At 51.6% G+C, this 27,447-nt stretch overlaps 2 protein-coding genes across 2 annotated transcripts in view; both read right to left on the minus strand.

Moving 5' to 3' along the window:
* Positions 1-7,125, minus strand: part of LOC130574679 (semaphorin-3D-like) — a 22,618-nt gene extending 15,493 nt beyond the window's left edge. The window contains exon 1 of the mRNA XM_057368033.1: positions 6,957-7,125. The gene's annotated coding sequence lies outside the window, so the exon portion shown is untranslated. The remainder of the gene's footprint in view (positions 1-6,956) is intronic.
* A 5,456-nt stretch (positions 7,126-12,581) lies between these two features.
* The window catches only part of RBM6 (RNA binding motif protein 6), a 57,680-nt gene continuing 42,814 nt past the window's right edge, over positions 12,582-27,447 (minus strand). Inside the window, exons 8-23 of the mRNA XM_057368035.1 lie at positions 26,983-27,043; positions 25,448-25,516; positions 24,089-24,340; positions 23,445-23,605; positions 22,618-22,715; positions 22,086-22,128; positions 21,430-21,490; positions 20,414-20,505; positions 19,590-19,742; positions 18,592-18,681; positions 17,821-17,910; positions 16,923-17,192; positions 16,279-16,353; positions 15,591-15,688; positions 14,239-14,350; positions 12,582-12,853 (exon numbers count right to left, since the gene is read on the minus strand). Of these exons, the coding sequence (XP_057224018.1) occupies positions 12,728-12,853; positions 14,239-14,350; positions 15,591-15,688; positions 16,279-16,353; positions 16,923-17,192; positions 17,821-17,910; positions 18,592-18,681; positions 19,590-19,742; positions 20,414-20,505; positions 21,430-21,490; positions 22,086-22,128; positions 22,618-22,715; positions 23,445-23,605; positions 24,089-24,340; positions 25,448-25,516; positions 26,983-27,043 (1,851 nt within the window). The 3' untranslated portion in view covers positions 12,582-12,727. The remainder of the gene's footprint in view (positions 12,854-14,238; positions 14,351-15,590; positions 15,689-16,278; positions 16,354-16,922; positions 17,193-17,820; positions 17,911-18,591; positions 18,682-19,589; positions 19,743-20,413; positions 20,506-21,429; positions 21,491-22,085; positions 22,129-22,617; positions 22,716-23,444; positions 23,606-24,088; positions 24,341-25,447; positions 25,517-26,982; positions 27,044-27,447) is intronic.

The following is a 27,447-nucleotide window of genomic DNA, read 5'->3' on the forward strand; positions in this document are numbered from 1 at the left end:
AGCGGGCACAGCCGGAGCTGCTGGCGCTGTGCCCGGTGAGCGCCCCTGCCCGCAGCTGTCCCTCTCCCTAAATCACTGCCTGCCTGTCCCCCGCCTTGCTCTCGCAGAGCAGAGCCCTCCCTGCCCAGCGCAGGGCTGTGGCTGTCTCCCCCATCCCGCGGGGATGATGGATCCCTGGCAGCTGCAGGGAGAGGCAGCTGTCGCCTTTCTCCAGTGCAAGGACAAAGGCACCGGGGTGAGCCCTCCCTGCCGTCCCTCTGAGCCGTCGGGATGGGGCAGGGCCAGTCCCTGAGGGAGCCTCCTGTGCTGAGTGATTTGTGGAAGGAGGACGTGACGGTCCTGCTCCAGGACATCAGGGCTGGGACCACAAAACCGAGTGCCAGGGCTTGGGTGGCACTGGGACACGACGGGGTGCCCTTTGGAGCACCAGGGTGCCACTGAACCCCTCAGTAACAAGGTCACACAGGCAAAGGTCGAGGGGAGCAGATTTTTGGAGGGGCTGGATGAAGGGAAATTGGGTGAAGGATTGTTGGGGAGCATCAGAAGGCTGAGGCCACTCCAGGATCTGCCACCACACAGCCAGGGGCCAGCAGGCTCCCATCCAGCTGGGACACCTCCCTGCAGCCTCCTCAGATTCAAATCCCCTGGCTGCAGCGAGCCCCAAATCCCTCCTTCTTGCCAGACAGCCCTGCTGGAGTGTGCCAAGCACACGGGTGGGGATGAGGGCACCCAGCTGCTGCTGTGACACCGTGCTGGACCCTCGTGATGTCACCCCCGCCAGGCAGGGGGCTCCTCGCTCACGGGCACTGGGTGACAATGGCAATGGGGCAGGGACAGCCCTGGGGTCTGGGTACTGTCAGGGGGACCTCGCAGCCTGTGGTGACACCTTTGAGAACCAACATCTCCTCCTCTAGCAGGGTTTGTCTCCCTGCAGTTCCAGCAGCAGCTTAAGGCACACTCCAGCTGGGACCACATCCTGAGAGCAAATGGGGAATTGCCAAGGCYGAGGCTGGCCAGGGTATTAATAACTGTTTATGAAGGGATAAGGAGCTGGCTTCCCTTTACATCCTGCTAATCCCTTCCTTGCGAGCCTGCTGGCTCAGCCCCTACCTTTCCCYCACTGCTGAGAGAGGAAAGCCTGACCTGGCCTGGCTCTTGGGCATCGGGCAGGGGAGGTGGCCCAGCACTGGGCTTGTCTCAGGGCACAGTGAAGGGCTGGATCAGCCCCTGCTTTCATCCCCTGCAGGGCTTTCAGGTGTTCCTGAATGTGCTGCTTGAACCAGCTTGAGGGGCCTCCACTGCTCCTCCCTTTAATTTACCCCSAGGGCATCCAGCACCAAGGAAGCAACAAGTCCAATGTGCAGGGAAAGCTGAATGGAGACACAGCATTCATTGCACCTTGCACGTCTCCTCTCACCTAAAATGCTGCCAGAGCACAGGCAGCTTCCAGCACAGAGSAGTGCCACAGTCCTGCTGCCCACCCCAGGGCTCCTGGAGTGGGCAAACCCCACAGGGACACCAGCAGGAAGAGACAAATTCACAGAGGGTTGGGCTCCTCCATGGACAAAGAGGAGGTGGGACAAGTGGGGGTTAACTTGGTGTAATAAACTCKGGGCTGCTTTGCCGTACTAAATTCCCAATTTGCCTTCTAATACAATTGAGAAGCTTAAATTTCTTTCACAGAGTAACAGAATTGCTGGGGTTTGAAGGGAGAGATCATCCAGTCCAMCCCCCCTGCTGAGGCAGGGTCGCCTGGAGCAGGTGACAMWGGAAYGTGTCCAGGTGGGTTTGCAATGWCTCAGAGAGGGAAACTCCACAAACACCCTGGGGAGCTGTTCCAGTGCACTGCCACCCTCAGTGTAAAGAAGTTCTTCCTCATGCTGAAGTGAAACTGCCTGTGTTTTAGYTTATGGCCATTACTCCTCATCCTGCTGCTGAGCACCATTGAACAGAATCTGGCAYCATCCTCCTGGCACCCAYCTYTGAGATATTTAWRTGCATTAATGAGATTCCCTCTTCTCTCCCCCAGACTAAACAGGCCCAGCTCTTGCAGTCTCTCCTCATCAGAGGGACTTCGGAAGGGTCTTACCACTCTGATGTTGTTTTCAAGTACCCAAATAAGGCAGAGAAGAGGCTGTGTGCTGCCTGCTGAGCTGCCAGCTCCCCAGAGCCTCGGGGGTCCCCAGAGGCAGCACTGAATTCCTCAGAGCCATTTWTACTCCAGGGCTGAAACCCACCCTTGTCACCTGTCTGCCACATGGCCTGACACTCAGCACAGCCCTGGGGAGGCTTGGGAGCCCTGCCCCACTCAGGAGCTGCTCTCTGGGCTTSAGATTCTGCAGGCTGGGTCTGGGTGAATCCCACAGGTGCCAGATCCTGGCAGGGCCCCAGCAGGGGCAGCTTTGCCCGTGCTCCTGGCCGTGCACAGGCTGTAAAGCCTCTGCTGGGAGGAGGACTGGGTGACAGCCAGGATTCCCAATACAGAGCTGGCCAGCCCTCTGTCACCAGCTGGAACCCAGTGTCACAGGTTTCTGCTCCTTTGGTGGCCCCTGGAGAAGAGGTGGTAGGTTTGGTCGGGATCCTGGTGGGACCCTTGTGAAGAATCCCAGCGGAGACTCCAGGACTGGGGTGACAGCTCCATCCCCAGGGGTGTCACGGGGAGAGCTAGCCCTGGGAAAAGCATTCCTGCTCTTTTCCCAGTGCTCCCAAGCCAGTGCTGATCTCTTCCCGAAGCTGCCAAGGCTTTCTCGGGTGAATCCATAGGATTCACAGCTAATTTCTTCATTCACATTGGGTTTATTGCTTCCCACCTCCAAACCTACCGGACAGGGATGCTCAGCACCTCCCAGAGAACTTTTAGCTTTGCCACATCTTCCCGGCTAACATCCCACAGCCATTCCCGGCAGGAGCTGCCATGAAGCACCTGCTCTGCTGCTCAATGACCCGGCTCATGAGCCACTTCACCACTGCCAGCCAGCGACACGGCTGCTGGTCACACTCCCGGGGCCACTGGCTGTCCCAGCCGGGGCCACCCGCCTCCCCCGACACTTGAAAGCTCGGCAGTGTTTTCTTTTCATCAGCGGGAGCCCTGCTGCCGGCTGCGCTAATTGGAACAGGCTGGGCAGGCGTGGGGGGCTCCGCCGGAGAAAGTATTTTAATGAGGATGGCGGGTGCCTGCCCGGTTATCTGCTTCTTCTCAGAGCCTCTTGGCCGGGCTGCTGGGCAATCACAGCCCGGACTGCCGCCTGACATCTCTGGCTGGCAAACCCTGGAGCCCCGGAGAGCACCGCGCTCCGCCGCCCCGACGGGCTGCCCTGCGCTCCGCACGCTGCTCCGGGAGCGGGGACGCGGCTCTGCCCGGCTCCCGAGGGGCTGGCACCCTGCCATCGTCCAGCATCGCTCCGGGGCTGCCGCTTTCGTGCGGTTTTCCCCAGTATCAGCGAGCAGCAGGGACGCTGGGACGGTCGCCGGGCCGTTCACCCCAGCTCCAGCTCCAGCTTTGGCCCCAGCTTCAGCTCCAGCTCCGGCCCCAGCTCCAGCTCTCCAGCTCTCCAGCTCTCCAGCTCTCCAGCTCTCCAGCCCCAGCTCCAGCCCCGGCTCCAGCCCCAGCTCCAGCTCCAGCCCCAGCTCCAGCCGCTCTTCCTGGGACACGCCAGGTCGGCTCCAGGCGGAGCTGAAGGTGCAGCGCGGCTCAGAGGGGCTGGGACAGGTCGGGCTCAGAGCAGCTGTCACAGCACAGCGTTGATGCGGGACAGCCAGGGCAGCAGCAGCAGGATGCTCCAGAGCACGCAGCTGCCCTGCTTTCAGTCATTGCCCTGCCCTGCAAACACAGGGAGAAGCCAGTCYGCGATGGACACATTGGGGTGCCCCTTCCAGCACGGTTCCTGTGTCCCCAGAGGGTGAGAAGCAGCAACCAGCACACCCCATACCCGAGGTGCTGCTCCCAGGGCACATCCCTCCTGCCAAGTCCCTGCCTCCTGAAGGCCTCTCAGTCCTCTACGCACTCATCTGCTCAGGGCTCTGCCAAGGAAGGCCACCATGGCTGTCGTTATTCTGCTGTGGAACTGAGGCACAAAGTGACCTGCTCATGGCCAAATGGGAAGCATGGCAGGGCAGGGATTGACCCCAAATGTTTCACCTTTCYCCAAACAGCAGCTCATCCTCCTGGAGCCCAGCTCAGCACTGAGCCTGGCTCAGTGGATCCAGCACACAGTGGCAGAGCTGTCACCGTGTCACCGCCCACCTGCGTGGGAGCACACACCGTGGGAAGGCCAGCTCTCCTCTCAGAGGACAAGGCACAGATTGAAACCGAAAGCCCTGGTTTTCCTTTTCACACTACAAAGAGCTCAGGCCAAGTTAGCTGACATCAGTGATCTCCTCCTAGAACAGGGGGAAATAAAGCTGGACCCGATGGTGGGAGAAGCAGGGGAGTTCCTGCACACAATAAATGGCAGCTCGCCAGCACACGAGAGCAGAACAATAACCCCACACGGCCGAGTGCTTGTGAACGGTGTCATTCCAGGGAAACCGGATCCTGGGCAGGCTCCCAAGGCAACTGGGGCTGATGCTGGCAACAATTGTGCTCCCTGCCATGTCACCCCAACAGTGGAGAGGGGTTGTGCTGGCCTGGAACACGTGCATGGCACGCCTGCAGGTACAGTGGGGCCAGGGGGAGATCAGGGGGCACATGGAATCCCAGCCGGAGTGGGGATAGACCAAACTCGGAGGAAGAGGCAGCTCCAAGAGTCTGGGAGCCAAGGTTTACAATAAATCCTCGTGCTTGCTGTAAACAGCCCCTGAGAGGATGTTACAGGAGCAGGGAAGAGAGCAAGGCAGCAGAATTCCCCTCTGGAAACTCTGCCAGCCCCACAGGCTCGAGCTCGGTTTGGCAAAGARCATCATTGGCAGCAGCAAGAGCTACCGAGGACCCCAGGCTTGGCTCCAGCTCCCTGTGCTGGAGCTGGGTGCTGCTGGACGCTGCTGCTGGCAGCACCACAGCCAGGGCATCACCTCCTGTCCAGCCAGACAAGATGGCTCAGACYGTGGCAGCCGCTCTCCTGTCACAGCTGGTGACAGGCACCAGGGTATTTGCGAGAACATCTCACATCCTTGGGGGTTTCCTGTTTAATTCTCAACCTAAGGAACTGCAGCAAATGATCCCTGTCTTGCACGCTTGTGGAATTCAGCGAGATTAGATTAGGGATGAATTCTTCCCATATTTCTTATAGGGCTGATATCTCTGCCCTGGCTTTCAGATTGACTTCCCCATCCCTGGCTCATTAATCACCGGGGTGTTTGTGTSTCTGTCGTTTTCAATACCATTAACTCAGCAGGAGGAATCTATCTGTTCCAGCAGCCCATCGTGTGGAGCCAGTGACCCTTCAGGGCTGCCTGACCCCCTCCCTTTGAAGGCTGAGCCAGGAGTGGCCAGCAGAAAGCTGGGACACGCTCCACTTGGCAAAGAGAAAGCTCCCCACGGCTCGCTCACGGGGCGCGTGGCCGGCATGTGTGCGGGATGGCCACAGCTCTGGAGCCAGATCCCCTGCAGCACTTTCCCTTCTCCCCTTGGCCACATGGCTGCAAAAAAAAAAAAAAAAAAAAAAAAAAAAAAAAAAAAGCTGCTGTCCAGTTGAGCAGAAATTTCCTGCCGGTGCTCGGCAGCTGGATCAATGATTTCAGTGGTTCTTTGAGGGCAACAAGCTGCTTAACTGAGGGCAGGCTCAGCGGAGCTGATTTCCAGTGGGCAGTGCATCCCATGGCCCGGCTGCCTTCCAGCGCTGCCACACACTCAGGAGCTGTGATTCACCCCAGGTGAGGTCTTATTTCAAGGATAGGAAGAAATCACCCTCTTTGTCATAATTAAAGTTCTTTAAATGCTTAAAATTAAAATTCTTTAAATGCTTAAAATGAAAAATGCTTAAAATTAAAGTTCTTTAAAGGCTGGACTGTTCAGCCTTCTCCCTCCCCCTGCCCTGAGTGTCAGCCCCTCACACTGAAACTCCCACCCATCACCTTCAGGACTCTCAGGCACGAAAGGCTCCCAAATCCCGGCCATCCATACCCAAGCTCTGCGATGCTTACAAGCAGAAGGATCATTAGTTAAGGGACTCCTTTGGAGAGCACCCAGCATTTCTCAGGCTCTGTTTCTTTTCTGCTTGCTGTATCGTTTGACCCGAGTTTCCGAGAGCTGAGGCATTGCAGAGGGAGGTTGAAGAAACACAATTTCCCTGTCCCAACATATTTCATTAAGCCCAAGCAGAGGACAATTCTCCCACCAACACAGGGGGCTCTTTTTTTGTCCTTAGRTCAAGGATGTCACAACTCTTTTGGAGGCAAGTGATTGATCTTTATCTGGTGAGGAGGGACAAGTCTGCCAAAGTTATCTCTGAGCAGTGGCAAAGCCCCCAGCATGGGCTAGTGTCAATTAATCTAATGTGGGATTTGGGGCTGTTAATCCTCAGCAGCAAAGCACAACACTGAAGTCAAGAAACCCTAGAAAAAAACAGCTCTGGAAACAGATCTTTGCCATAGTAAAAAAAGCACAAAACCTCCTGGGACACAAGTTAGAGTAGTAATAGATACAGCACAACTGTAAAAGATGGTGATGGGGGTTGGAACGAGGGGATTTTTAGGGTCCCTTCCAAACCAAAGYATTCCATGATTCTATAAAGGTTATAGAACTTTTCATGGCACGCTAGGGTAGAGTGGCAGTGAGCTCTGCTCTCTCTGCAGGAGCTGGGCTCAGAGCAGTCACTCAGGAGTTACTCCGCACACAGCCGAAAACATAACGAAGCTGACACTGAAAACCAAGGAACTCCAGACTGATTAAGCCCTGCTCAGCCCCCCGAGCCGAGCTGCTCCCGCTGGGAATGCCACCCCAGGCAGCTCTCACGGGCAGGGAACCAAGGCAGCCCGGAGCAGCTCATGAACAATTAAACCCATCGCTCATTACTCACCGGCCGGCGGGATCCCAGCAGCTCCAGCGGCTTCTGCCGATGRGCGCAGAGCACCTGGAGGCTGGAGGCGGCAGGAGGAGCCGGAGGTGGGGAGGACAGCCGGGGGCAGCCCCTCATTCACAGCAGCCTCGGCCGGGAGCCCTCCGGCTGCTCCGTCCCCTCCATGCGCACGGCGCAGTTGCCATCTAGCGGTGCGGGCTTGGTGCGGCCGGAGCTGCCGGCTTTCCGTGGAGTCACAGGGAAATATTCGGCTTTTCCCGGGGTGTTCCATCCCTGCAGCTCRGGGCCCACCTCATGGAGGGGCACAGGAAAGCACCGGATGCTTTAACTTGTGGATTGGGAGGCCAAAGAGCAGAGGGGTGGATGGGAGAGGCTCATGGACACAGGGATCAGGGTCAGAAAGGAAAGCTCTGGTCCATGAGTAACCCCAGAAAGGTGATGGAAAGGGAAATCTGGGAGAATCTGGGCTCCAATGCACAAACACAGTGCAGCAGGAGCAGACCCAGACATCCAAGGACCTGATGCACTAACTCTACATTTCCCCTCAAATCCTGTGTTCAGTTTTCACCCCTCACTACAAGAAGGGCACTGAGGGGCTGGAGAATGTCCAGAGAAGGGCAATGGAACTGGGAGCACAATGGTGAGAAGGGGCTGGGGGAACTGAGGGTGTTGAGCCTGGAGAAAAGGGGGTACAAGGAGTCTTTATTGCTCTCTACAACTCCCTGACAGGAGGGTAGAGCCAGGGGGGGTTCAGGCTCTTCCCCCAGGCACATTGTGGTTTAATCAGGACAAGAGAATGGGACAAGAGGAAATGGCCTCAAGTTTTACCAGAGAAAGTTTAGATGGGATATTAGGAAAAATTTCTTCACTGAATTGTCAAGCACTGGAACAAGCTGTTCAGGGAAGTGGTGGAGCCACCATCCCTGGAGGGATGTAAAAGCCATGTAGGAGTAGCACGTGGGAACATGGTTCAGTGGTGGGCTTGGCAGTGTTAACAGCTGGACTCGCTGATCTGAGAGGTCTTTTCCAATCGAAATGATTCTGTGATTTACAAGGTGTTTTTAGCTCCAGACAGGCTCTGGGCTGATCCTGCAGCCTGAACACCCATCAGTGGCTGGGGAGCATGAGGTGCATTCCTGCAGCGTGTTGGGGTTTGGTTTCATCTGAAAGGAATCTGGTTGATACTGGCCCAAGCCAGACCTCTCCTGAGCCACTCCAGGACACCATCCAAAAGTGTGGGAARTCGTGAGATTGATTTCAGAAGTGCACCCCAGAGCCAAATTAATGGATCAGGCACAGCCCAACAGGACTTTGGGGGAAAGGGACTTTGCTGTCTGTGCAAGAGCTGCTTGGCCCCTTTCCTATGCCCCAGCAATGGAAGGACCCAAGGGAGCTGCCTCAGACCCTGCTGAGGCCCTGGGGACACTGAGTGGCCTCAGGTGAGTCCCCATCCACCCGCCTGCTGGACTGGGAACTCCATTAAAGGCCAGGCCAGTGCTGGGAGCCTCTCTCAAGCTGTGCTGCAGGTCCAGCCTGCTCTCCTGGCCAAACTCAGGCTGAGGTGGGCAGCCCCATCTCATGGGTGGACCTTGGACAGGACTTCCAGGCAGCTTGTTGTCAGCTTGTTGTGACAAGCAGCAGGGTGACCCTGCTCCTGCTGCCCCTCCTTGATGGAGTCCAAACCCCCCCAGCACAGGTACTTCAGCTCTTCAGGGTGATCCTCTCCTTCCCTGGTGACAGCCCAGCACGGGCGAGTGTGAAGTCCTGCTGCAGGTGGGCAGAGGGATGTCCTGGGGCAGGAGATGCTCCCCAGTGTCTGCAGCAGCAGCAGTGCCTGTGGGGTGGTGGCTGGGGCAGCTCCAGGGTGAGCTCCAAGCTGTTATCCAGCCCTCTGCCTTTTCTGGACCAGCCCATCCTTCCATTGTGTGGGACGGGGAYTCTGTCCCTGGGGGGCAATGCTCACATTCCCGGCTTCCTTGCAGCTCTTCCAAGCCCTTCAGGGAAGGAGGTGCACTTTAACAGCTGSACAGGACTGGCCTCCCCCAGGCTGAGAAAGGACAGAGCAGCCCAGGCACAGACCCACACACCCACCAGACCACAACCCCTTCGAAATGTGGTGGCAAGAAGGATCCCCATGAAGCTCGGACAAGGGCTTGTGTCCGTGCTTTCCCGGCACTGTGTGACAGACTACCATGTCATTCATCTCCCTCTGAACCTTTGTGCTACCGACAGGAAGTCCATGAAAATGCAGCTTCACAAAGATCACACTTGGTGACATTTGAAAGCGTAACGTCCCCAGAGCAGGAACAAAGAACAGAATGGTCTTTGTATGGATGWGGATAAATAAGGAAATGGGGAACCTACATTAAAATGGGAGCACGATTTGAGCAACAACCTCCTCTGAACACTGACCTCCTGTTTCTCAAGTCTTAAAACATGAAATRAGTGAAATTGTTCATCATATTCATSTGGTATATGAGGGGCACCCTTCTCTCCCTGAGGCAGGTCACTGSTGCAGAGGGAAATGCATTCCCTGAGTTCTCTCTCTTCTTCCCTTCTACAAATGCTTCCCTCAGCTCACCTTACTGTTTTTTTCTATTTACAAAGCACAGCTCCAGCTCTTTACATAAACATGTTTCACTTAAAATGGCCTGAGTCACYGCTGAATCAATATTAATATGAATAAATATTGGAAATCAAAGACTACCTACTTGCTTTACTTTGGGAAAGGGGGAAAAAAGCAGCTCTTGCTCCAGAACCTCTCAGATGTCTGAAGCAGCCTCCTGCATACCAACGTGTGTGATTGATAGAGCTCAGAGATGGACCCTCCCTTGCAGAAGGAGTCTGAGCAGCAGTGTCTCCAACCCTCTAAATCATGGATTTAACCTCCCCTTTGGTTCCACTCTCAGTCCAAGGCTCCTGTTGCCTGTTTCTTTTAAAGAAAATAATCCCTTTAACCCCCTTATTCTGCATTTTCTCCCTGGCCTTTTTGTACTCATGGTCCATTCATCCCAACCTTAGGGGTCACCCCAGGCCTCCTCCTGTGTGTAGTATCTCCACGCCAAGCAACTGCTCCAACAGAGCACTTATCCTGTTCCAGTTCTGATTAAACCTTCTAAATACAAAAATAAATTGTAACTTGAGCCATACTCATCACCACAGGATGGCACACAAGGCAATGTGCTGAACAGAGCCACAGCAGTAGCATAGCGGTGAGTAATCTCCAAAATGAAAGCAAAATTGTTGTAAGATATAAAGGTAGCTGCAATTCAGCTGTGGCTTTGGGTCACCATCCTTCAAAAACATTAAAGACATCAAAATCACTGCACCAAGGGTAAATGGGGATAAATGGGGTTTCTGCATGAATAACTATGCTGCTGTTTTCCCAATATGATGTTTTCTGSCTTGGTGGTTCTTTGTAATGCTTTTAGCYTCTCACTCGGTTTATCTGTTCCAGRTTGTCAATAACCTTGTCCAGTCACCTCATCCCAGCCCCGGTGCAGGGCTGCTCCGTGTTCCCTCATCCTGGATATCCCCAGGYGGGTGCACAGCGTGGGTGGATGCCRTGCCTATGGAGATGCACGTGTATRTACTGTACAAATGTATCTTTGAGGGAATACACAGGAGCTCACACTGGGTTACATTGGGGAAGCAGAATTTTGAGGAATTAAGTCACTATCTATCCAGGGGATATCTTGATTTTCCTTGGGCTGGAACCAGGATACTCCCTACAATTCAGGTGCTCCCAAGCCACACACAGCACATCCCCAGAAATCCCACACTTCTGGGACTAACACTGGGCTGCTCTGACCTCTTACAACACAAACAATATTCCTGATTTCCCAGAATCATTTACTACGATCCTCAAAATAGTAGAAGCAGACACACCGAGTATTTTTATGATTAATACAACTAATGGGAGGTAGACCTACCACCAGAGAGAAAAAGGGTTTTTCTTGCTTGGAAAAGGATACATCCTGCAAGCAGATATTTTTAATTAATTTTTCCCCATTTTCACAGCATTCTGTTCCTTTTCTGTTCCTGACTCGAGCCCTGGCACTGGGCCTGCAAGGAAAGTGCTGTGTTGCCTCTCCTTTCGCACATGCACACTGTGCACTAGAAGCAAGCAAGCACACGACTAAGCCAAGGAACATACATTATTTAGCGTGGTCCATCTGTCCAAGGGAAGCTGCTCTTACATTTATCTGGTTTATTATCTTCTAATTAATCACGTATTATCAGTCGTTAACAGGCTTTCACTAAGATGCATGTACCCATCTAGCAAATTAATAAAATCAGCTAATGGGCTCCCACAGTTGGCAGCTGCAAAGGCTCTTCCCTCTGGTYTGGGAATGATGCTCTGTGGGTGCTCATTTTTGGCATACTCAGGGGCAGGACAGCCTGGGCAGCAGCTACYGATCTACACCCAGATTCCTCTCTTCCCTCCCTGAAAARGTCCCATCACATTTATACTTCTTCCCCCTTTGTGCATGGATATTTCCAGATTTGACAGCACCAGCTTGTTACACCCTGGTGCCACCACCACTGCTCCTGGTGTGGGAGTTCATCCCCAGGAGCCCATCACCTCCCCCATCCATCCCTGAATGCTTGGGGCTCCCAGGAAGACTGAAGGTACTCACCAGCACCATGATGGCCGTGCCCACCTCCACCACCTCTGGGTGCAGATCCTCCCTGCTCCTCTGGCACTGCCTGTGCCAGAGACACAGAATGCAGCTTGGACAGGTCTTTTGCTGCCTTTGGAAGTCATCAGCTCTTACAGGTGGCTCTTCAAATYCTCCTGTCTTCAGCTCCCACATCTCCTGCTTTCCTTTGGGGTATTTGGAAGCAGTGGCATGGCCCTGCCCTGTGCCAGGTGAACAGGAAGGTGGTGRTGGGTACCAGCTGCTCACCAGGCATGAGATCTGCCCCCACCAGCCMCTGCCACCAGAATCATCCTTATCCCTGCAGGTCACACAGCCTTGKCACCCGTGGGCCCTGCTGTGCTCACACACACTGTGCTTTAGTCAAACTGTCCCTGCCACACGTTCCTGCCAAGGAGCTGCCTCTGCACCCCCCTGGGACAGGCCAGCAGCACCTACTTGGCTTTTCCTCTGCTCCTGACACCCTGGTTATGTCCCCACCAGGGTCCCCACACAATATTGCCACCAGATCCAGCCCAGCCCATGTGGAATGCTCTGCCCTGGCTGGGATGCCCAGATGACACCCAGCGTTAGTGAGGTCACCTTTAGTTATTAAGCTCTTGTTATTAATTGAACCTCACTGACCCCAGCAGCTGCCAGGGTGAATCCCACACGGATCCCTCCTGCTCCTGCATTCCTTTCAGGCCTTGGGGGCTGCTCCATCCTGACCCTGGAGCACATGGCACCAGGAGCATCTGTTCCTGAGATGACAGGGAACAACACTGCAGGACAGTGGCACTGCTGGAAGGGTCTCCAAGCTACCAAACCTGTTCCAGTCCCACTGACACAGCTGCAACTCCCAGGGACCTCAGCAGCAGAGAGCAGAACACAATGGGAATCTTTCAAAGCATCACATGCTTTTAAAACACACCATTTAAGCCACAAGACAAGCACTGACAAATTTTCAGTTTTATTAAAAAAATCCTAGCAGCAAAACCTGTAACAATTAAAAAAAAAAAAAAAACAAAAAACCAAAAAAAACCCAAAAAAAAAGGAAAGACCAAACCTTCAAAAGAACATGACACAAAGAGAAATAGACAGAGAGAGACAGATGCAGGGTTCCTCCACTGTTCACTCAAGTTCCTTATAGCGGGCAAACATGACCCTCCGSACGGCGTCACGGTAGGTCTCATTGGACTGCCTCTTGGGGGGCTTCCCTGGGGCCCCCAGCCCAGGGCCCTTCCTCCTGTTTTCTGCCTGCAAACAGACACAGCTTGTGTTAGTGATTTCTCCTCCCATAAACAAAATGCTTCCCTGGGCTGCTTCAGGACTGCTGACTGCTCCCRCGTGGACCCAAAAGCAGAGGAAGAGCAAGTGTTCTATGTTCTTCCAAAAGCTGTTTGGGAAAAGCTACGGGCCCTTTGGGGGCAACAAAATCCACCAGCAAATGCCCAGCAGGAATCAAACCCCAGGGATCAGCTGTGGAGGAGCATACAGAGGAGTGGGCAGCCCAGGGTGGGCAGCCAAGAGGCAGCAGCAGCAGCCAGGATTGAAACGGAGCAAAGGAAAGCGCCAGCGAGAGCTGGGCTCCTGGGGAGCTGTTTGTTGTTAGCCTGCATTGGCACAAGCTCAGCTGTTCTCTCTAACACAGCTCCCATGGGCACTGGTACTTYGCTTGGAATTTCAACCAGTTTTCAAGGACTGGCTTTTGCAGCCAGAGCCTGCATTATTCAGCAATACCTGCCTGGAGTTAGCCCAGGAGAGCAGGCCTGAGGCTGAAGTTTCTCTGCTTTTCAGTCCAACTTACCTTAACACCAGAGATCTCACCAGTTGGGCCAAGAGATCAAAGTGGTGTGGGTTTAACGTGGTCACATGGCTTTGCCCAGCATGACTTGGAAGTGAAAGGCAAGCACATCTCTTTTGGTCTTTGTATCAACTATATGAGGGCTGTGCTTTGCCATCAGCTCCCCACCCASATGGGAAGCCCTGACAAGATCTCAGACCACCCAGGGTGCTGGKGCTGGCTCTGGGACAAAGCCTGTTGTATGGGCACAGGGACCTCACCACGAGGACTGAGCAGCCCCTGCCCCAGGCTGCTCCTCTGACAAACCCTCTGCAGTATGCTGAGGTGCACGAGGGACCAGCCTGTCCCTGACATCCTTTGCCAATGGGTGTCTACCCCTCATCAGGTGAGGTATCTTGGTATTATCTTCTGACACCCAGAGTCTGCCATGGCAGSGAGAGCCTCACAAGTACTAAGCAGGGCAGACAAAGGGCATCTTGTGCCCTGTGGCTTTGCTATGCTCACACCTTCCCAGGGGAAGTTCACCTTTTCCCCTAACTCACATGGCTGCGGAGAACTGAGCTGGTGACCTTTTCAAACCCCAGCTAGACTTTGAGATGTTCACACCCTTCTTGCTCACCATTACTTCCAGATCCGTATAAATTGTAACCTTGTTCCAGGCCAACTCAYAGCCCCTCCCAGCCTGCAAAGTTCATCAGTGCACAGGTATTACTCCATCAAGTGGGTGCTGAGACTCACAGCCTGACTCTTGTTTCAGCTGGGAACTCACTCCAGCTGTCCTGGGAAACATTATGGGCTGCAGAACAGTGGTGTGCTTCGAAAGGCAGGGAAGACTCACCTCCACTGGTGATGCTGTGCCCTGCTGGTTGTGGCCAAAGCCCTTCTTCCACCCTGGAGACTGCACCATTCGGTTCCCTTTGTTGTTACTGTCAATCCTTGGGTCATAGTCACTGCAAGAGAGCCAGAATCAATTGTCCAGTCTTGCAATGCTTCAAACATGTCAGGGGTTTTTAGCTYTGCTAATAGAACCTTCACTGACATTTCAGCTTCTCATGAGGGATATCCAAGTTTCTTGCCAGAAGCATAGTGCCTAAGGAAACCACCATGGTGAATTCCGTGTGCAGGGTTCACACACCTTTGACTGCAAAATTTCTTGTCTAACCTCAGGGGGAAATACACACAGGGCACAGGAAATGAGCTCAGACTCCAAAATATTTACAGCAGAAGCAAGCCAGGAGCCTTCTGTGCTTGTATTTCTCAATTAGAACCTTAGCAATAGCGAGATAGTAAAGTCTAATCCCTGCTGCTCTTTTAGATCTTCCTTTTCTCCCAGTGCTGTGGTCATGGAACTCAACAGATGCAGTTTTGATTTGGACACCCTTTCTCCCACCTGACAAACTCATTACTCATCCAAGACCATTGACCAAAACCTCCAGTTTYGAAAACCTCTCAGCATGAAAGACTCTTCAGACAATTTCTACTTTCTGGCTGCTGGTGACACTGCACACTAACTGTTTTAGTTTATCTATAGCTATTCCARGAAAACAGAAAGAAAAGAAGATGTGGATGTTTAAACTGCAAGACACAGAGGAAAGGTCTCCTTCTGAGGTGCTGTGCCAGAAGGAACAGGCACATAACCAGTTTTATCTTCAACACATGCCTGGCCGTTCCTCAGCCCACTGAACACGCGAGCTTGCAGCAGGCAGGCCTGTCGAGAACTCCACACAGCACGCACTTTCTTCCTCCACCTACTCTGAACGAGATGGAAACAGCTCCCAGCGTTCCTCTGAGTCAGGGAACAGATGAAACACAGCTTTGCTCTTTCTTTCAATGGCTAGATGCCAGGACAGGAGGGCAGCAAGTGCCTTAAGGACGAGATGGATGGGAACAGGCTGCATTGCGCTCTCTGTGTCTGGCCAGACACACTCAGACCCCATCTGACCCCTCCAGCACCAGGCAGCTTGTCTCTGCCTTGCCCTAAACCCTTGTTTCCACTCCTGCCCTTTCCTGACCTCTCCGAGATCCCTGAAGCACAACAGGTTCACACTTTGAGGATCTCTGTCTAGTCTGTCTGGCTGTTACTRTGCAGATCTACCCCACTGACCAATTCCCAGCCTCAGTCTGCCAGCAGCACACATCCCATCCCAGTATCAGCACCCCCAAAGAGATCTAACCCACAACAGCCATCACCTCTCTGAGTCCCGGTCATATCTGAGTCGTTTCCTCTCTGGTGAATCCATCTGCTGGAATTTCTCTCTTCGGTCATTTCCTTTGTCTTTATGTCTCCCCTTCACAACAAAAAGAACAAAGAAAGTATTGAAGCTATGAAGGATTCAACACTGCAGGAGACTGCTCTGCATCCAGGTCTCATCTCAGCGGGCTGGAAGGCTGTCCTGGGGACTACCAAGCACTGAATGCTCACATCCCACAGTCCACTTGCTCTGGTCAGATGGCATCTCCTGGGCTGACCCAGACCTGTGGCTGCAGCCTTGCACCTATAGCACCAGGAGCAGCTCTGTGACCCTCTGAACAACAGACAGGTACAGCTCTCCTGTGCCTGCCCAGGCAGCAGCAGCCCATACACCCCATCAATTTTACATGGCAATTTGTGTCCCACTTAGCCCAGAGCCCAGACTTGCAGGACAACAGAACCACACTCAGACCCTTCTGTGAGGAGGGAGATCTGCTCTTACAAGTTACAGAGCTATCTACAGGTCCCAGGGCAGTGAGCCCACAGTTCATTTTTGGAAGGCATCTGATGCCTGGTGCTTAAGTGGATGTCTGGTGATACCTGGTGCATAAGTGGGGGGTCTGCCTGGGACTACCACTCCCCCGTGCAGAARCATAAGCAGCTGCCTGCTCACCACCGCAGACCCACCTCACGCTCTCTCTTCTCCAAATACGCCAGTTCCTGCTCGGATCGTTTAATCTTCATATGAATCTCTAGGTTTTGCTGGAAGGAGGAAGACAGAAGGCAGTGTCAAACAGAGAACACAAGCTGTCAGGGTCATCTGCTCCACCCGCAAGGAGCGCAGGTAAAGCAGCATGTTCTTGTACCTGCACTATAGCACGCACAGTAGCCTCTCCTGCAGCCCACACTACCTGCTCCCACAGAGGCTTGGAGCCCTTCCTCCCTGCAGTAAGGAAGGCAACCAGTCCTACTTTCACCCATGTGCAGCTTGGCTMTCCTAAAAGCAAGAGCTCAAATGCAGCACAGAACATGGGGCTGCACGTGCCAAGTTCTTAGYGCTCTCACATCGTGTGTGCCAGCACCCCACTCTCCCCAAGCCTCAGCTATCTCACTACAGCTTACAAAGTCACACCTTGATGTTACAGCATTCCCACGGCAGGAACAAGCAGTTCACACAATGCTTTGAACAGAGCTTTGGGGGAACTTTGCCTGCTATTGTGTCAAATTCAGCACAGCTCTTCCCACCCAACAACTGCGATTTCCCTGCAGCTCACAAAGCTGTTGCGCCAACAGCAGCTCCAGCACATCTGCAGCCCCCAGCTTCCCCATACCTTGTGCAGGTTGGAAAGCTGCTGGTGCTTGAGAAGCACCTCCTTGTTGGGAAACTGTCTCCTGCACAGCAGGCAGGCCAGCTTGTTCCAGTCAGTCAGTTTGTCGTCGCTGGCCTTGGCCTTCCGCGGCTGCTCCTCGCGCGGTGCCGGAGGGTGCGGGGGAGGCGGCAGCCACTGAGCCTGGGACTGCTCCTCCTCTTCCTCCTCTTCATTGTCACTGTCTCCTCCATACTCTCCCAGAAGCCCTATCAGAGGGTTCACCACCTTGGGCTGAGGGAAGTGGAGAACAGTGTGACAATTTGTAGCATCAAGCCAGCTCGGCCAGCAGGGCTTTGCTTCTCCAGCCCATTTCCCTATGAATCCTCTCTCTGTCCCAGCCCGAGAGGCAGAGCTCTGCTTCCCAGCAGCACAKACAGAACAGAGAGGAGCTGACTGTTTCTTTCCCTTCACACCACAGGGTGGAAGCCCTTCTGCTCTCTAGACAGGCTGTGCTTTGGCACCAGGCTTTTCCAACTTGCCACACACCTGAACACAAGAAGCCAACCGAGGCAGTGGCTGTTTAGCAGGGAGCTGCTGTCACTCACTTCCTCTAGAAATGGAGATCAATGAGATCAGGCCTTCCTCAGCCTGAGGTGGCTGGCAAGTTTTCTCTCTTAGGACTGGTTGAGTGAGGAGATCCTACTTAAATACAGGTATGAGATTTCCCCACACTAGAAGCCCACAAACAAGGTCAGACTTAAAAAACAAACTGCCTTCCATCCCAAACACTCCCTTCTCTGGCATGAGAAATATCCCTGGCACCTCTGGCACTCAAGGKTGCAGCCAGGATGTGCTGAGCCTCCCCAGTCCTGTACCCAGGCTCAAACAGGGCAAAATTCAATCCCACGGAGACACTTACTGGGGCTGCACTCTCTTCCTTTTTCACAGAAGGAGGTAAAGGCTTTTTAAAGACATCTTCTGCAGCGAACTTCTCCTCTCCAGCCTCAGTCTGAAACAGTCAATATCAGGTGTTGAGACTGCCATTGCATGAACTCAGAGCTACTCAGACACAACAGCTAAGCACTCATTCAAATGGGCCTCCAAGGAAACCAAGTGCTTGGCAGAAATGAGGCAGTGGTTTTAGTGGGAGACATTCCCATTCTAGGGAATCCAGARCTCTCCTGGAGTCTTCCTCGTGACTCCAGAGACAGCTGCAGCAGCTCACCAAGCTGTCCCAGCCCGCTTCACTCTCACTCTCTGTGATGCTGATGCTGGTCCCAGCTGTACCTCAGAGCAGTGAGGGAGCTGGGATAGAGCCAGGTCACATTTGAGCATCTCTGTGTGTGCACAAAGGACATGAAGACCGGGTACAAAGCCACWCCCACTGCCAGACTACACCAGTTTTTTCTGCTCTAACTGTGGCACAACATATGGCCAGGCTCAGCCAGCAGGGCGGGGTTTCCAGGATCTTCCTTATCCTGGACAGAGGGCACCAGAGACTGCAGTCAGYACTGAACAGGATGAGCCTGTGATGTTCAGCTGTGTGCTCAGCAGCACAAACCGTAGGCTGGGGTGAAGATTCACTTTCACACATTTTACAGAGAACTGGGCTGAAGCCCTGGACAGGCTCCAGTTTAGTGGCTCATGAATTACTCATACTTGACCAGAGAGAACAAGTGTAACACCTTACCAGGCCTGTGCTCTCGTCCTTCTTCACAGAGGGAGGTAATGGCTTTTTGAAGACATCTTCTGCAAAGAATCTCTCCTCCCCAGAMTCATTCTGAAAAATCCAACACCAGGCATTAGGCCAGCAGTGCAACACAGGGGGCAGAGAGCACACAGGAAGCCACTTTTGAGCATCCATGGAAAGCAGGCAAGCGGGCAAAACGATGGAATGATTGTTACCAGAGATGCTTTTACCCTCCATTTASACAGGACCATGTTTCTCCTAGGTGAGTGTTCCTGAAAGCCTCTGTACCAGATGAGACCCCTTGGCTGGCTCGTTACCAGCCTCAGGGGCAATTACAGCCCTCAAGTATCAGCTGCCCAGGACAGCCCATGCCACAGAGCATATCCAGACCAACAGGCAAAGGAGAACACAAAATTTCTGCATTGGTGGCTAAATCACTTCTACAAACTCTCCTGGGATTCCTCAGGCCCTGTCAATATTACAGATCTGGGCTGTGCTCTAAAATCACTTTGGGTAGTTACTCCCCAACCAGAAACTGTCCACACCAGGGAGACAGGATTTGCTCACTGGGAGGAGYAGTGAAGGGCACTCTCCTGGGACTGGGGGTGGCAGAAACTGCAGTTAGAGGASAGCAGAGTCTCCATCATCATCTGACTTAGTGCGTTTAAATGTCTCTGATAGTTTTTTGMTGTTTCTATTACAATAGAGACTGTTTTCAGCAGTGTGAGTGAAACATGTGCCGTTAACCTGGATGTGTCTGAATCCTTCACCATAAGGAAGGGATGAGAAGCCCTGGATTTAATGTCAGGAGAGAAAAATTTCAGGAACTTGCTCCCRGATCTGGCTGGACAACCACCACGTTCCCTTCCAGCCGCTGACCCCACTGGCTTCTCTCACTGTCCTTCCCTTTTTGAATCCTCTAATTAYTCTTTATTTTTTAACCTCTCTTCCCTCAGCCTCCTGGCCTCAGATCATCCTGATGTCCTGAAGGGAGTTACCTTAACAGAAGTACTTTTCCCTTTGTCCTTTTTGTCCCTGTTGTCCCTGCTRTGTGGCTCCTTCCTGTCACTGGTCCTTTCTTGGCTCTCGTGCCGCCGTCTTCTGCTCTCCGTCGGGGATGAGGAGGYCTCCCGGTCTATGGTGACTTCCCTCTGAAAGAGGCATTGGGAGCAGGCTTAGCCCAACCCCTGCAATCTTCTCACTGGGCTTCTTGTCCTTGCTGAGCTGGGGAGGCCAGCACAGCAAAAGGGGCTGCAGAGGGCAAAGGCTTCAGAAGGGCAGAAGACAGCTGACCACAGCCAGGCCACCAGAACATTGCCCTGCTCTCCCACAACATGCACATACCCAGGATCATGGAAACAAGATTATAGCACCAGAAAATCTCTGCTGATGGCTCCTTTTTGGCATCCTTATAGCTACTGCTGGCTAGGGTCGAGAAGCAGAGACCACAGATGAAAACAGAGTTCTGTTTTCTATTYTTTATTACAGTCACATATCACATGTCTACAGCAATATTTAGCAATGTTGCTCTGCCCGTAAGTCTACTTGAGGAAAAGCAGACCAAAAACCCTCCAAAGGCAGGACTTCAGAGGCGGCTACAGCTGGTTCAACACACAGCTAATGGGTTCCTGGCCTCTCATTAAGTTGACATTTTGCAAYGTGCATCCCTTTCACACAGGTCAGAGGACAGAATGAAAGACACAAAGCTGTCTCTAAACTGCCCTGTGCTGGTTTGTCTTCAGGGTCTGGCTGCAAAATCTCTCCAGAGAAGGGCAGTTTGTAAGAACATATTGCGTGTAAAGCTTCCTTCCCACACACTCACCTGAGTTCTGGGGTCATAGTATGTTCCAGCTATGGGATCGTAGTAGTTCCCAGTGTCAGGATCATAAATGTATGTGGACACATCTGATGGTGCTGAAGAGAGAGACAAGAGTTAGCACCACAGGCTTGCAAAGGCAGAACTCGTCTTTTACAAAGACAAAARCACAAACAAATATTACACTGGTGAAAGGACTGAGAGTGGGAAAGAATCATTTTGTTCTCCTGGCAAGAAAGGTCTTCACATCACTYTTCTTTAAGGAGTAAGAAGGGTGGTAAGTTTTCACAGTTCTGGTTTAGTACTCTGGCAAAACTTCCACATCAAAACAGATTTACAGAGACTGTGCCGAGATCACAAGACCACAACACTTGGTCATGAAATTCAGTAATTTCCCTAAGAATGGGGTAATGAGTATCTACATCCACCCACCCCTGTGAACAAGGAAAAGCTGTTCTCTCTCAAACAATATCCTGTTTAAAGTGATGACACTCCCCACATCCCTTCTACACCATGGCTGCATGAAAGCTCCCAAGAAGAAAAGGGAGTCAATTATTTCTATGAGAAAAGCCAAAGRCCTTAAGGGTAGTAGGCCCATAATGCCAGGAATGCTTCTCATTTCCAAGGTGTCCTTTGACAGACCTCAGTAATGCTAAATATAGGTGAATAAAACAGTCAGAAGTGTTCTTCCAGCTACTGGCATTGCTGCATCAAGTGTATTTTCTTCTGTCTCCTCTAGTAACTGCCAGGCTGATTTTATCCCATCAGTTTTCCACAACAAGGAAAAATAGGCAGCAAGTTTCCTTTATCTGCATTTAGTTTTGCACAGTGAGAATAGAGAGAAACACATCATCAGATAGGAAAATGTGACTAAACAAAGTTGGCAAAGGAACTCACAAGTGGGTGTAGCAAACAAACCTACTCTTAGCCTTTAAAAATATTTTTGGGCTGATTTCTACATGTCAGTGCCCTTTTAAGGAAGAAAAGTCTCCACAGTAGGAGTGAAGCAGAGTTTAACTTACACTGTGCTCTGGTGCGTCGCTGTGATTCGCCACCCCTCCTGTCTCTCATGCCCCTTCTGCCCTGGAGTAAGTGAACAACACAAACAGATCAGAGACTCCTCAATAAACAWYATTTTGCTTCTCTTCCCTCTCACAGGCCCAAAGTTCAGGAGAAGGGCTCATTTAGCCACCTTAAACAGAACACAAGCAGACACAGCTTTTYGTCTACAGAGCAGTGGACAGCATCRCAAAGTRCAAGATCTCTGCAACTTCCATGAGAGGTGCTCATAGCAATCCGTATGGAAGCTTCACCCCATCCAGTTTAYGGGAGGAGTCCTCCAGTCTAGTAATAAGCACTAGAGAAAGACATTCACTCTGGGAACTGAGATCAGTCATCAGTGAAATCACTCTGCAAAGTGTGGTATCAAGCAACCCCGCGCAGAACTGCCTCCAGCAGCACCTGCATTCTGACTTGCATTTCTATGCACWTGATAAACAGTATGAGGGGCAGAACAGCAGTGGGCACATCTGAGCATTATCATCCCATCTTCAAAAGTGGTGAAACATGTTCTGCAGTATTTCAGCAGCCCAAAGGGAAAAAGCCTAACACAGCCAGGTCCAACACACCCAGAGCTCTCTCCCTTCCAGTGACCTGCAGGGAAGCTGTGCACACCTACCGGGCCATAGTAGGAATTGTCACCATGCTCCCCATAGTCATTCCTGTTAAAATAAAGGCTTCAGGTTAGTGTCAGTTTGGCTTTATATTAAGCTATATATACATCAGTATATTCAAAACGATCAGCAGGACTGATAAAGCCAGAAAGAGCATCTTTGCTGGCCACATGTTGGACTGTGTCCATCCCAGGATACAGACTTGGCAGACCACTGTCTYCACAAGAATTGTGACTCCAATCTACTGTGTCTACAAAGGTGAATCTCTCCAAATGCTTTTGAATRAGCAGAACCCACTAATTCCCTCAGAATGGGATTTGATGGCTGGACAAGACGCAACATAATCACTAATCCCATTCTGCTCAATCACTGAAGCTTTTTCAAGCTCTAATGCCTTCACTTCTCCAACACATTTTTTTGTTGTTGGAACATCTGTGCTAATTTCCGTGCCAAACTTTAAGCACCTGCTCTGACAACATAGTTCTAGCCTACTGCACATGAMAAAAAGAACAACCCCACTGCCTCATCTGTCTGTACCTTCTCCTCCCTGTAGCAAGATTCACTTCCAACGTACGCCCATCAATGCAGATCGGGGGATCCAGGTTCTGCAGTATCTTCAGCAACCTCAGTGCCTCCTGTAAAAGGAAAAGGAATGTCACTTCCATGAGAAGGAAACAGCATATTTTCCAAACCCAATCTGCCTGAAAGGAATGCTTTGTGCTCAGTAGGACAAGAAACACAACACTGAATATTAGTCTAAGTGTCAGTGAAGGGTACTTAGGATGCAACAAAAGAGACAAATGAAATGTGAGGTTCTCTGCTTGTCCTACAACCACTTTCAGATGCCAGCTAGGAACTGCATTCTCCTAGGGCTGCCACAGAGTGCAGCACCTGGCTGCTGCTGCCCCGAAGTGTTTCAGTGAACACCCTCTGGACCAACATCAAAGAACAGCTATGGARTCTGGGAGCCACCCAGACACAGAAAATGTGAACCCTCCAACAGGGGAGGGTCTGTTAATTGAAGTTCTTGCCTTCTACAAAAACCATTGAAGTCAAGTTCTTTGCAAATAAAATACCTRTGCAAGAAGTGTTCAAGTTTAGGARTGTCTACAAAAAAATGTACTGAGGCRAGAAACTCAATCAGTGTCACAGCTTGTGACAACAATCAATCTTGGACTCCTAAAGCCAGAGAACAACAGCTGTACCAGCCAATCCCTGGACCTGGCCAGACAAGCAGAAGACAGAACTCACTCCAGCACAGCAGCCTCACAAGTACAGAGATTTCTCATGTTTCTGTGGTTTCTCTACTTCCACACATTTCAGATGCCAACAGGAGGAGCAGGTGAAAGCAGGAAACTACTCACAGCATGAGATTCCAGTTCAATGAAGCCATAGGTCTGTCCCATCCGGCCAGCTTTGTTCTTCATGATGCGCACACTGGACGTGGACAGACGCACGTACGGGGCCAGGAGCCCCACAATCACCTCTGGAGGGGTGAACCGAGTGATTCGCTTCAGCATTATTGCTGAGAGACACAATCGGGGACGTGGCCCAGGAAGAAAAAGTAGTGAAGAAAAGCTCATTTAGAACCAAGTTTATTGTGACAGAACCCACTCAAATAACAGTGCAGCTTCTTGCAGTTGAGTGTGTTTTTTTCTCCACTTTGCAAGATGCTCAGAGTATCGTCTCCAATTGCTAATCTTTCCTTCCCAGAAAACAGAGCAAAAAGTAGCCCCTCCTTAGAGTCAGCCCAGGGTAACTGCTGGASCAAGTGGCTTTTGAAGCTAAGTTAACTGCACCACCCTGAAACCAGCTCAGCCTGAATAAATTTTCCTAAAGGCTATTTGTCAGCACCTTTGGAGCTGGACAGCCCTCCATTACTCAATGCCATGGATTTGCACAACACAGAAACAGCCTCCAGAGGTTTTAATGAAATGCTGCCCTTTCTGCAGATGGCCTCATGGAGTGCAAGCAAGAGGAATCCAAAACTGGGCCTTGTTTTACTCACTTCTGCTACCTCCACCATCTGGTGGCGTCGCTTCCTCTGCTTCCCTCTGAGAGGGTGGCTCCTGGTAGCAGTCCATGTCCCTTCTCTTCTCCTGTGAGGGCCGACGTTCTCTCCCTTCATCTCTCTTCCTTGGCTCCTGTTCCTCAGGCTGACATTCCTGCTCTGGAGCAGGAACTGAGGGCTGAAGAGGCTGCTTTGGAGATCCTGGTTGATCTGACAATTCTTGCTCAGGTGTTTCAAGCTTTGTCTCTGCTACAAGAGAGGAGAAATGAACTGGTTTCACATAAGAATGTTTTAGCAGGTATTTTTCTTCTATCTTCTGGCCCTTGCGGCAATGTTCCTTAAAAAAGGCCAACCTGYTCTGCCCACTGCATATCCTCTTTCTTAACACTTGTCAGGCACAAGGTTTGTTAGGAGAAGTTAGGTACAGCTCATCCTTCCACTGCCTTGTTTTGTGTTGGGCTCCTTTACATGACTTTTTCAGTCAGAGACAAGAGGCTTTTTGGCCTCCTTTTAGGATTGGCTCTTGCCTGGACAAACATGAATCAGGGATGGGTTTARACACATTCCTCCCATGTCCAGGACAAACTATATGGTAGTGATATCCTTACCATCCGTAATGAACTCCTGATCATCAACAGCTGAGCAATATCAACCAGTAACTCTTGCCCTGCCTCTATGCTAGAGGAAAACTGGGCTCAGACCCCCTTGACCACTGAATGGAACACATCATAATACAGTCACAGATTTTATCAGGTGCCTACTGACCCCAGCTGAGGCAGAAACAATGAGGGAATATCCTGCCCCTGCTGTCTACCTATGCCATTCAGAAAATATAAACCCCAACAAGTTTCTGTGCTTGAAGGCTTCTGAATGGCCTGGCTTCACTGCAAGAGATCCCTACCTGAGCTTCAAACTCTGCTGGAAAGGGAAGCCAAATCTGTGAGTCTGCAAAGGCAGACACTACCAGCCCTGCACCTGCTGCTGAAGCCTCTTCCCACAGAGAGAAACAAATGAGAGTGCAAGACRTGACACAGTGAAGTTTCCCTCTTTAATGTCCCCAAGAGCAAGTTCCTGCTCTCATTCTGTTTGGGCAGTGGGCGGCATGGCAGAACACACGATGATTTTGCACACAACTGTTGGGAAAGCTGCACACTGCCTTGCTTGGCTGCCAGCACAGCTCACCTTGGACAGGCTGGTACTCATTTGTCTGCAGTTTGTAGTCGCAGAGTTTTGGCTACAGAACCTCATGTAAAATTTGCACATTAAACCAGTTTGSACTGGCAGCTGTGAAAACGGCCTGTGCAAATCACACAGACATGAGCACAACCCCAGGGATGGGGAAGGCAACTCTCTTACTGAATTCTTGCTCAGCCGACGTGTCCTCTCCCTCAGCATCACCTCTGGACTCTGGGCCTGCTCTGCTTCCTGTAAGAGAGGCACATTAAAATCCATTTCACACCCATCAGTCACAAAGCMTGCCAGAACTCATACAAAGCTGCAGTAACCACTGCAATTCCCTAGAGAGCTGTTTTGTTTCTACCCAGTCAGAGAGAGGTCACCTTATTGCCCCCTTTTCCAACCAAGAAAAGCAGGCCAGTAAGAAGCACTCAGCACAATCTGTCTTCACAGCAGCTTAAAAGCTCTGTTTAATTTGCTCCTGGGCAATTTCATTACAATCCACAGCTGTGTTGGGCCAGCTGTGTGAATTTTGCCTTCACAGCACTGATGRAGGAGCCACAGAGCACAGAAAGCACAACTACAGGGCCAGTGCTTCAGTAACTGGAGATGTGTGCACCAGCAGTTGATGTATTGCCCTTCTGCCTGGGGCAGGAGGGMAATACACAGAAGTTTGCTCAAAGACAGAGTCAAAGCTTACAGAGTGGCTGGGATGCACAGGCAGTGCCAGAGGAGCATGGAGCACTCATTTGTGACACTGTGGCCCCTGGTGTTGCACCCAGGGATAGTGACGGTGGGCACAGCCATTATCCCAAAGAAATCAGTTCCTCAAGGAAGAATGTTATGGCTTTTGTGCCCACCCGCCCCAAAAACAGAGGTGCTGGTGGGGTGAGAAAAAGCTCCTGGAGAACTCCTCTCATGCATTTATAACAACCAGCAAGGTGAGTTCAACAATTCCAATCCTTAATTCACTTCTAATCTCCTCTCCCAAGCAACAAATGACAGAACAAACAGAAATGGTGTCAAGTTGCCCCAGGGAAGGCTCGGTTTAGATACCAGGTAAAATTTCTTYACCAGAAGGGTGGTCAAGCACTGGAACATGCTGCCCTAGGAAGTGGTGGAATCACCATATTTGGAAGTGTTTAAAAAACGAGGTAGGTATGGTAGGCTTAGAGACATGGGTTAGTGGTGGGCTTGACAATGATGGGTTAATGACTGGAACTGATCTCAGAAGCCTTTTCCAACCTTAATGATTCCATGAGTCTGTGATCCTAATCTGAAAGTCTGAAAAGTGAGGCAAATCTGAGAGTGTCTCAGTGACACTAAAACATGCAGCTGCATCTCCCAAGGAAGGTGGGTTGAGGGGAAGCCATCTCACCTATGGCAAACAGTGCCAACAGTCCCAGAGGACACTCAACTATAACTGCATGGATGAAGGACAATGCCAGAGCAATAGGACGGAAAGGCTGTGGGCAGTTAAGACACCTCTCCACCAAACCTCACAAGAGCAGAGAACCTGACAGCGACCCCTTGCACGTAACATCTTTAGTGTGGACAGGCAAAAAAGGTCTAAGTGAGGTAAAACAAATAATCCTACTACACAGGGCTTAGCTAGTTCACGAAGAGGGATGCTACAGGACGCCACAAGAGAAACTTACTTGTCAGGGTAGATGAAAGTTTTAAATAACCAAGCTCAGGGGACCATATATACTCACCATCTCTTGGGAGCTTGCAATAGGAACAGGAAGATCTGTAGCCCACAGTACACACCTTACACTGCAATGGAAGATGGACAGCATGAAGAAGTCGTGTTTTGAAGGCATGGGATACAACCTGCTCCAGAAKTCCAGACTGCAGTGTGCTTTCAGAAAGTAGCAGCCACGAAAAAGTTACAGTGATGGGTAATGKCAGCAGGGGCCTTGGTTGGAATGGCAGCTAAATGCTCCTATGACTCAAAACTGGGACTGCCTTGGGAACAGGGCTCTCACACAACTTCTGACCACAGATTTATTCACTGGTCCTTGAAATGTGAYTCTTTCCCCCACCCCAGGTGATGCTGGATCAAAAGTTCCCTGCTAGGTACAATGTTGATTCAAAGGGTCCAGAGTTACCTTGGCTTTCTCTAACCTCAACTCATCCCTCAAGCAGTGACAAAGTCCTTATCYGAGCTGAACGGGATA

This window comes from Malurus melanocephalus, unplaced genomic scaffold (assembly GCF_030028575.1).
Source record: "Malurus melanocephalus ecotype Western Australia unplaced genomic scaffold, MMel_1.1 scaffold_87, whole genome shotgun sequence".
Classification (NCBI taxonomy): Eukaryota; Metazoa; Chordata; class Aves; order Passeriformes; family Maluridae; genus Malurus; species Malurus melanocephalus.